Here is a 10,807-nt window from a genome sequence, read left to right as displayed (position 1 = left end):
ATACCGATCTGATCCCTGACAAAAGACTCAAATGACACTCGGCTCGGGACCACGGGCGCCGCCCGCGGCCAGCCCCTCGAGCCTCCACGGGCCCCTAGGCGCGCCTCTTGGAAACTGGGGAAGCCAGCTGGGGAGACAAGGTCCAACCGCAGGCCGGTTCGGGGAGCTTGGGGGCTAGGGGCTGGAAGGAGCTGTATTCCCCCAACGCTCCCTCGAAACCATCGGATCCTGTTCTGCCCGAGGGAGACTTCTGGAGACGCGACTGTGCTTCTCACTCTCCATCTCTCACGGTTCCTGTCTCAGGGGGGTCACCGAGCCGGGAGAGAAAGGAAGTTACCCATCCACGGCCAAGCCAAGTGGCCTCCACTTGAACGCCCGGCTAAACCCCAGCTCCCTGAACCTGGCTGGCTGGAGCCGCGGCGGTCCCAGACCAGCAGGGGGTTTTGTATGTCATGCCCCCACCCCCAAGTTCCCAGTGTGTCCGGAACGCGGGCTTTGCCCAAGTTTGCTGGGTTATGCCCTTCCCGGAGCCCGACCCGTGGGCCCGGCGGGAGGGGTACATGATTGACAGGCTGAACTACAGACTCATCTCTTACCTTAGGCCGCGGGCGCTGATTGGCTGCTCGCTGACATCCTCAAACCCGGCTGCTCTGCGCTGGGCTCGGAAGGGGGGCGACTGCGGGTGGAGGTGCGCTTCTGACAAGCCCGAAAGTCATTTCCAATCTCAAGTGGACTTTGTTCCAACTATTGGGGCCATCGCTCCCCCTCTTCATGATCACGGGCAAACTTCCTCCTCCGCACTGCTTCTAATGGAGCCCCACCTGCTCGGTCTGCTCCTCGGCCTCCTGGTCGCTGGCACCCGGGTCCTCGCCGGCTACCCAATTTGGTGGTAAGATTCGCCTCTTGTCTTCGCGGCCCGATTTCTCCGACGAGTCGGGGGGAAGTGGGGGTGGAGGGCGCCGGCTAGAGTATGTGTGTGTGTGTGGGGGGGGTGCGAGCTGCAGCAGAGCTGGGGGTCCTTTCTCCCTGCCTCCCCCCAAATCCCATCCTTCCACCCTCCTGGATTTTCTGCTGGTGTCGCCTTCAGAATCCAACTCCTGGCTTCTCTGATAATCACCATTTTCCCTGCTACTCGCTGCAGCGCTGGAGCACTTTCCCGTCTCAGAAGGTCTCTCATTCTTAGCTCTTAAGCCTCCTCCCGTCCCAATTTGCACCCCCCTCTAGGCCCTCCATTTGCTTGCATTTGGGTTTTCTGGAAATCCAGCTGTCCCTAGGGCCCACCCGGCCACTCCTCTTCTCCATTTTGGGGTCTTCATGGGCAAAATCATCTTGCGCCTTCACTGCCACCCCCATCTCCACTGGGTGCCTCCATCAAGAGATTTCTCTTGCCATAACCCCCACCCTCCTTTTGCCTTCACATTTCAGACCCCAGTGGCTTCAGGGATCTTCACGGTAGGGGAGTGTGTGGATGGGGGATTTCATCAGATTTCCCCCACTCTGCTCTAGATTAACACTGATGCTGAGAAGTGAATATGGTATTTGCTGATCCAAGATGCCATTGAATTCAGGTTTTATTCATTTCTTATGTGTCCATCCTGGCAAAAGGGGGGCTGCTTGAAAAGGTAGTTGTTTAGGAGGGGGTGGGTTTGTTCTTTGACCAAAATCCCAATTTTCTGTGTCAAATTCGTTCCTTTTGGAAAACCGAAAAACGAGGAGAAAGAGAGAGGGAAAGGAGAATTCTGTTCCTGAGAAAAGCGGATACAAAAGACATTTTTAGTAAATAAGGCTGGGGAGCCAGGCACTGCTTTGGGGGGGGGTGTAGGTAGATGTGGAGGAGACTAACCAAGGCATAAACATTCCTTTGGGAGCCCCAGTTCTGAGAAGTCCCTTGTTTTCTAAGCGGCCCCATCGGCCTTCCCCCCCAACCCCCACAGGTCTCCAGGCCAGAGGGGAAAGACACACTGAAACCAGTTCTCTAAATTACACCCCGCCTCTCCTCAGTCTTCAGCCCTTACATTCCGGAAAACTTTAATTAAAGAATCTTCCCCTCCTGGATATTGGGGAACCTCAGCCTGGGGGGTGGGTGGGTGAGTGGGAGGTGAGGAGGAAAAATTTGGAACCTGAGAGTGAGAAAAGGGGGCTATGTCCCGTGTGTGGTGGGGAGAGGAATGCCACCACCACCACCATGGTAAAGGTGCCACCTGCATGTTCCCTGGCCTTGCCACCCCCTCCTGGGCTGTGTATATGGGAAGCAGAGCCAGCGAAATTCAGGGGCCACACCCCAAGTCTGCTTCCAGTTGTTTGGGGGTAGTTGTGTTTGTGTACAGACATGAGGGCCTGTGAAAGAGGGTCTGGCGAAAGGTCTCTTCAGATGGTGCTAAAAGCTGGTCCCAGGACAGACATCCAAGGGGGAGGTTTTCTTCTCCCCAGCACATCCTCTTCATGCTTTCAGGCTGGCCTGGGGCCTCCAGTACATAAAGAAGTGATAGTGGGAATTCTGGGCTGCTAGCTCTGTGGGTTGGGAGGAGGGTGAGCCCCCCCCCCCCCCCCCCCCGGCCTTTCCTTCCCCTCATCCCATCCCTGTGTCTTGTGCCAAGACTATGCTGTTTTCTGCTTTCCTGGGGATCCTGTAGGGGAGTATAGGAAGAAAAGGAGTGAAGCCCCATAGGCTTTGGGGTGCCAGGAAGAGACCAGTTTCTCCTGCCCCAGGAAAGGAGGTGAAGTGACTCCTCGACTTCAGGAGAAGGAGGTGGTGGTGGCCTCTGGTGTGGATTGGGGAACATCTAGCTAGGGACCACCCATGATAAAAAGATGAAAAAACCTGGAAAGCCAGGATATTAGCCTGAACTTATTACTGAATGCGTGGCTTGTCTAGGGGCTTGGGGTGACTTGGATGTTGCTTTGTCTGAGCAAAGAAGTGTGTGTGGGTATACACAGTCTCTAGGTCTTGAACTGGGTAACTGAGTATGAGCTACTGTAAGATATTCTCACTCTGGGGGGAGGATCAGCCTTTGACAGGATGTACAGGGCCTCCATATGCAAGTGGCTAGTTCCATGAGGTGTGGGTTTGTGTGCCTGAGTGTGTGCAAGGCAGAGAAAGTCTAGAACACCTATGCTTATTAAAGGTCGGCACCTGTGTCACTGTGCACAGCTGCATTTGTGACCAGGCATGCAAAGGCTGCATGTGTGTGTGCACGTGCATATGCCTGCGTGCCTATATGGCAGTGCAAGAGGGAAGCACTACAGATGTCTTTGTGCATGGAGAACAGAGCTTATGACTTGACCTGGCTGTGCATGTAAGTGTGCACGTAAGGGCTGTGTCTGGGAACATCTGCAGCCCTGTCCTCAAGTGCAAGTGACCAGGTATGGGTCAATGACTTTGACTAGATTTGCAGATGTAAATATTTATCACTACAAATGGCATCCAGGCCTTGGCAGCTTGGTGGGTCTCCATGGTCATGGAGAAACATTCCAGCAATGGTTTAATCAGGTAGCTGTAAGCTATGACCTGGCAGCCCAGGCTGGGCAGCAGGGGCCACACATGAGCTTTCCTCTTCGCAAACTCAACTTGTCTGCCTAAGGACTCTGGTCAGCTGCCCTCCCTCCTGGGTTGTTTGTCTTTGGTCTTGGAGCTGGGGTGGAGTGTGAATCACCTTCTCTAGAGTGGGGCCAGGGCCAGGTCAGGCTAGGACAGGGACAGTAGTGTGCAAAGGCTATAGATTCTTTTCTGCCCTCTGCCTCTGGGGCAGCCAGATTCTAGTTCTCTCAGCACCTGAGCCCCTCCTCAACCCACTCATGTGTTCACAGTCCCCCTGAAGGGGCTGACAGGGGGCAGCTGCCCACACCTTTTTGAGGAAGACTCTTAGCGCCAATGGCCTACAGTACTCAGACCCAAACCATGAGAAAAGCAGATCAGAAGGTAGAGCTCCTAGAGTGAGAGAGATAGAAATAGGGAGGGAGAGAGAGAGAGAGAGAGAGAGAGAGAGAGAGAGAGAGAGAGATGCTGGGGAGGGTGCTCATAGCCAGGTGGTAGCAGAGATGGGAGAGGAAGCAGTGACAGTAGCTCTAATTTCTAGAATTCTTCTTGTCAGACCCAGTTAACTGCCTGGTGGAGGAACTTGTCTTTCTTCTCCTTCTTGCAGAAAAAAAAATCTATCTTGGGGCCAGTCTGGTGCCGACTGCATTCCAGAGACAAAGGCTCTGCTGCAAGAGGCCTATGCTGGGGGTCAGAGATATACCCTGCCCTGTGTCCCCAACCCACGTCTGTGTGAACAGCCATCTAGGCCTGTTTTCTCACCTGCACTCAGGGCTCTACAGCTGGCTCTGCCTTCCAGCCAGACTGCAAGTGTCAGAAATCAAGGGCAGAGAGCACTGAGAATTCCCATGCCTCATCCATTCCTAACAGACTAGGACCCATTCCTCCACTCACATGCCTGTCTGAAGCCCTGCCTCAGTTTCCTCATCTGTCAGATGTCCGACTGCCTCCTCCAGCCCACTCCTGCCTCCACCCACCTTTCAGAGGCTTGTGAACATGTTCAGTCAAACCCTGTGGGGGTCAGTGGGCTGGGCCCAGGGAGGCACCTGGAGACTGCGGAGGAGGAAGGCCCCAGGCCAGGTGTTAACACTTGTAACAGGCAGGAATTACAGCTGGCTGGGGCTGGGGCAGCAAAGAGCTGAGCTGGCTGGAGGCTGTTGATCCCACAGACAGACAGACAGACAGACAGATGGGCAGATACCAGATCGGATGGCCAGGTTTTAACCAGGCTTGAGCCGGGTGGTCTTCCTTCCAAAGTAGAGCTTTCCCTGGAGGGATATGATGAGGAAGTTAACCCAGGTTTCTTGGAAGGGAATTAAGCACCTTCTGGGCCCAACCCACCCCTGCTGTGGGAAGATTCTAGAGTGTAGGGCTTGCTTTGGTCCAAAAGTAGCAGAATTGGTGGCCGATTAGTCTGTACTCTGATGGGACTACATTGTGCTTTAAAAAAATAATCAAGACAAGTTGAATATAGTACTAATTCTAGAAATGGAGAGCTGAATTATGTTCTTAAGAAAGTCTGATTTAATACGTGAAGGCAAGATATGGGGGAGAGACAAGGAAAGTTCTTGCAGAATCTTGGAACAGTTTTTATAATTTATTTTTATTTATTTATTTTGTACTAGTTTTTTAAAAAATTATTCCCTTTTTGTTGCCCTTGTTGTTTTATTGTTGTAGTTATTATTGTTGTTGTTATTGATGTCATCATTGTTGGATAGGACAGAGAGAAATGGAGAGAGGAGGGGAAGACAGAGAGGGGGAGAGAAAGTTATAAGACACCTGCAGACCTGCTTCACCACTTGTGAAGCAACTCCTCTTCAGGTGGGGAGCCGGGGGCTCAAGCCGGGATCCTTGCGCTTTGCGTCATCTGTGCTTAACCCGTTGTGCTATGGCCCGACTTCCCCCATTTTTTTAATTACCTTTATTTATTTATTGGATTGAGACAGCCAGATATTGAGAGGGGAGGGGGAGATTGGGAAAGAGAGAGAGAGACACCTGCAGCCCTGCTTCACCATTCACAAAGCTTTCCCCCTGCAGGTGGGGACCATGTACTAGTTTTTTTAATAGTGGGGATGAGTGGTTTATAGTCAACAATAAAATACAGTAACAAAAAATAAAATACAGTAGTTTGTACATGTATAACATTTCTCAGTTTTCCACATAACAATTCACCCTTTTATTTTTATTCACTATCTGATAGTACAGAGAAAAATTGAGAAGCTAGAAGGAGATAAAAAGAAAGAGACACGGCTACAGCATTGCTTCACCACCTGTGTCCTTGAGCATGGCAACATGAGTGCTCAACCAGGTATGCTACCACCTGGCTCCCTTCAGAACATTTTTCCAATAGCTCATGGACCTGGAACTTACTCCCACCCCAGGGATCCTAAGGTCTGGGACCCCTGTCCAGGAGGAAATGGAAGAGGCAGGGCTGTACTGTGATGCCAAGCCCTTCAGTAGGCATTAGCTCCTCCTCCCTGCAATCTTTCCAGAGGCACACCCATCCAGACCCCACCAGCACCCACACTCTCTGGCATGTGGGTGTGTGCTTAATTATTGTGGAAGGTAGAGAAACTGAGGCAGACAGAGGCTTTCGGTGGAAATCCCCCAAGAGTAGACTCAGCCAAGCAAGCAGCTCCCACCTCGCTTCCTCCAGAACTTGGGCTAATGAGCCCACACAACACATGAGCAGATGGAGTGACTGTGAGCACAGGAGTGGAGTGGGAGCCTGGACGTTGAGGGTTTCTCAAAGTTTTGATTAGCTCTCTCCTTGGTTTGTGTCGTATCCAATAACAACAACATCAATAACAACAACAATAATAACTACAACAATAAAAACAAGGGCAACAAAAAGGAAATAAATAAATAAATAAATATTTTAAAAAAGGTATTTACTTTTGTGTTTCGTGAAATATAGTGGTTTAGTTTCATTCTCAGGGAGAAATGACCTCATTGAACCTTCTGGAAAGCAGGAAAACAGAAAATTTTGGCCTCAGAATGTGGTGAGCTTATATGTTGAGAAAGACCTATCTTCTAGACTTTTCCACTCACCCTGCAATGAGTCACAGAATCATTCGAAAGCCACCAAGCTTTCTCCACCCTTGTCCCTAGCTGGGGGAGGCATGCCTAAACCCCCCCTCTTTTAATGATGAGAACCATGCTGGCATAGTGACTATACATTATTTTGTGGGAAGGAAGCAGAACTGACCAGGTCTGAGTTCTAAGCTCACCTCTTTTTTTTTTTTTTGTTAAGAGGGAAATCTTTTAAAATTTTATTTATTTATTTATCCCCTTTTGTTGCCCTTGTTGTTGTCATTGATGGATAAGACAGAGAAATGGAGAGAGGAGGGGAAGACAGAGAGGGGGAGAGAAAGATAGACACCGCCTGTGAAGTGATTCCCCTGCAGGTGGGGAGCCGGGGGCTCGAATTGGGATCCTTATGCTGGTCCTTGTGCTTTGCATCAGCTGCGCTTAACCCGCTGTGCTACTGCCCGACTCCCTCTAAGTTCACCTCTACCTGGCTACATGATCCCAGTTGAGTCCCTTTCTTTCTCTGTGCCTCAAGACCCTGCCTCACTCCAGGCTTCATTTCTCCATACTGAGGACTACCCCCTCCTCCTCCTCTATCTCTCTCTCTTTTTTAAACAGCCACTGTGATTGATTTTGGATAGAGACTGTCATAAACCAAGAGGGAAGAGAGATAGAAAGGGATCTAGAGACACCAGCGACAGTGCTTCATTGCTTATGAAGCTTCCACCCTGCAGATGGGGACCAGGGGGCTTGAACCTAGATCCTTGTGTATGGTAATGTGTGTGCTCAATCATATGTGCCACCACCCATCCCTGAGGACTCTCATCTGCTGCTAGGAGTCCACAAGGCTGCAATGGGGACCCATCTCTTTGCTGAGAAGCAGACCCTGTGCTACATCCCCAAACCTCACTTCCCCCCAACATTCATATTTCCTTGGCACCAGGCTGTTCCTACCTGCATCTTTGAGCCTCAGTTTCCCCACCTGAAATAATGAAGACAAGTGACTACTTCTCTTCATTATTGTGAAGATGTAATATGTGAATACACATAGAGCTTCTAGACTAATGCTTGACAACCAAGACACGTTATATAAATGTTAGTTGTTTTCATGGCCTGTCTGAAAGCTGTTTTGACTCCTTTAAGTCCTTTAAGTCCCATTTTGCCTCTTCCAAGAAGCCCTCCCAAAATGGTCCTGCTAGGTTCTGTTTCTTCTTTTTCCCCAGAGCCAGCTTAACTTATTATATTGAACACTAGAGCCTACATCTTTATTCTTAACTTGAGAGAGCAAGGGAAGATTAAGCTCACCTTCTCTCTGCCTATTCAGAATGGGGGAGGGCAGGCAGAGAGGGCACTAGTCTTCCCTAACTTCCACCCACCCCATGGTTTACTAACTCTGGCAGCCATTGCCATTTCCAGTGGGACCTAGGAGGGGTGGAGGGAAACTGACTCTTGAGGTGTGGAGGGGGTGGCATTGGGTTGCCTGGAGCAGCCCAAGCAGAAATTGCTCCTCCAGGAGCTGAGAGATGATTCAGAAGGTGATTTATAGACGGAAGCAGAAAGCTTGGCTCCTGGCAGAGGCCTGCTGCTTAATTACATTCTTTTGGGGGGTAGAGGTATTAGTGAGGCTGCAATGGTGGAGAGACCCTTCCCTTTGCCCCTCCTGGTCTATTCATGTAGCTGTCGTGACTCCAAGCACCCCTATAACCCTTTTTCTTCCATTGGATGTAAATTCCCAGTTCTCCATGAGAGACTAAGCCAGGGAAGCAGAAAAAGCTTCTAGGTTGGAGGAGGTGGAGACAAAAGAGGCAAGACTTTCATCTCTTGAGCCTCCTACAGAGGCTGAAAATCATCTGGTGATCTCTGGGCAAATGACTAGCTCACCCTCGGGGGCAAGAATCTTCCTGAGGCTGCCAACCCTACATGTTCCCTCAGGTGCCCCTCTCCTACTATTGCTTCAGGGGTCCTTCCTTCAGGTAGATGCCTGTTCTGTTGATGGCTTCTCATTGGGGTGCTAGCTTCTGAGCGAGGCTATAGCCTAGTTCTTTGGTGTCAGGCAATCTGTGGTCTGTGAACTTAGTGGCTGCTGCACCTGGATGAGCTATTGGGTTGGACCAGCCTTAGATGTATGTGTGTGTGTGTGTGATGGTGTTGGGGGTGAGGTGGGGAGGAAGAGAGAGACACTTTCATCTCTTTCTGTTAGACTCATGACTCAGGGAGTCACAATTTAACTGTGGAGGCTAAAACCACCTCCATGCTGTTGACAAGCAGCCCTGGCTCTGTCCAGTTGGCAACTATGGTGACATCTGAACCTCCTCTGTCAGCCCTGACCCATGTGCCACCAGCCTGACCTCTCTCTACTGCTTCCTAGTCCCCAAAAAGCTTCTATTGCATTGTACTCAATGTCCCAAACTCCACCTCCAATCCCAAAACTCTAACACTTAAGGCCAAAAAAAAGGGGGGGGGGGGGCTTGGTCCACATTGTCTATTTATCTGTTTGCAGCTCCAATGTGTACAGCTGGGAGGAGTTGGCAGGGGTCAGGATGGGGACACTAGACAGTGCTCTGGTTCCCCCTGAGGCAGGCCTTCCCAAAATGGCCTCATTATGTATGTGGAGTGAATTCCAGAAATGTCAGGCACACCCATACATCTCAGGCAAGATGGAGAGGTTGGAGAAGTATGCTCAGAGGCAAGAGGGAGCAGTGTAGGCAGGCACAGGGCTATGTGGGGGAGCTAGGGACATTAGGCCTTACTCTGTCTCCTGTTGCAGCTCAGCACCAACAAGTCTCTCTGCTGTAAGGGGCGGATGGTAGCGCAACTGGTCCTGGACCTGGTCCCCACCTATATGTGGGGAGTGGGGGCTTCACAAGTGGTGGAACTGGCTGCAGAGATCTTTCTGTATCTTTATTTGTTGGATAGAGAAAGAGAGAAATTGAGAGGGAAGGGGGGAAATAGGGTGAGAGAACACAAAGTCTTTCTGCTGTTCTAGGCCTCAGCAAATCAGGGTGTCATATGAGCCACTGGCCTGGGACTTTTCCAGCTCTTAAATCTCACTCCTGAATTTGGAAAACCTGATAATTCTGACTACAAGGTAGAGGAGTTCCTGAGAGCTGGCAATGAGACTGGGGATGAGTCTGTACCCTCTGAGGGACTTCAGTTTTTTGTTTTTGTTTTTAATTTATTTTAAAAAGGAGACATTAGCAAAATCGTAGGATAGGAGGGGTACAACTCCACAGAATTCCCACCACCAGATCTCCATATCCCATCCCCTCCCCCTGATAGCTTTCCCATTCTTATATCCCTCTGGGAGTATGGACCCAAGGTCATTGTGGGTTGCAGAGGTAGAAGGTCTGGCTTTTGTAATTGCTTCCCCGCTGAACATGGGTGTTGACTGGTTGATCCATACCCCCAGCCTGCCTCTCTCTTTTCCTAGTAGGGTAGGGCTTCAGTTTTTTTTTTTTTTTTGTAGGTAAGAACACCTGCAAAATGGGTGATGCTAATAACCCAACACTTGCCCTGCCCACCTGTTAAGATTTTGAGAAGGAATAGCTTTTAGCAAAGCCCTTTGAGAAGCAGTAAGTTCTTTCCAAAGAAGTTAGCCACTATTGCAGCTGGGGAATGAGGGCAATTGGTAGAGAACCAGACTTGCCTGCCTGCGAATTCTGGTTTGATCCCCAGAAATGAATGTATCAGAGTAGTGCTCTGATTTTACTCTCTTCTCCTTCTCCCCCCACCCCCCATGAAATAAACAAATAATTTGAAAATAGTAAGAACCTGTGGATGGGGATAAGTATGGGCCCATTTGGGTCCTCTGAGCCTGTCAATTTGAGGAGCAGTGGAATAAGGAGTGGGCTGGTTTGAGCTCTCAGCTCTTTCCTGTGCATGCCCTGAGGCTCAGTGTGGAGTGCCCAGCTCATAGCTTATATAGTACCTGGCTGAGGCCCTGGCCTAATGCAGAGACATCCTCCTGAACTGGGCTCAGTCAAACACTGACACATGAGGGAGTCAGGTGGTAGCACAGCGGGTTAAGTGCACATGGCACAAGCGCAAGGACCAGCTAAGGATCCCACTTCAAGTCCCCGGCTCCCCACCTGCAGGGGAGTTGCTTCACTGGTGGTGAAGCAGGTCTGCAGGTGTCTGTCTTTCTCTCCCCTTCTGGCTTCCCCTCCTCTCTCCATTTGTCTCTGTCCTATCCAACAACATCAATAATAACTACAACAACAATAAAAAACAAGGGCAACAAAA

The 10,807-nt window shown here is 50.4% G+C and overlaps 1 protein-coding gene across 1 annotated transcript in view; it reads left to right on the top strand.

Moving 5' to 3' along the window:
- The first annotated feature begins 267 nt into the window (after positions 1–267).
- WNT3 (Wnt family member 3) overlaps positions 268–10,807 on the top strand; it is a 62,135-nt gene continuing 51,595 nt past the window's right edge. The window contains exon 1 of the mRNA XM_007529654.3: positions 268–889. Coding sequence (XP_007529716.2) covers positions 453–889 — 437 coding nt within the window. The 5' untranslated portion in view covers positions 268–452. The remainder of the gene's footprint in view (positions 890–10,807) is intronic.

Source organism: Erinaceus europaeus, chromosome 12, assembly GCF_950295315.1.
Source record: "Erinaceus europaeus chromosome 12, mEriEur2.1, whole genome shotgun sequence".
Lineage (NCBI taxonomy): Eukaryota > Metazoa > Chordata > Mammalia > Eulipotyphla > Erinaceidae > Erinaceus > Erinaceus europaeus.
Note: the sequence above shows the minus strand (reverse complement) of the source record. Positions and strands in the feature narration are given on the sequence as shown.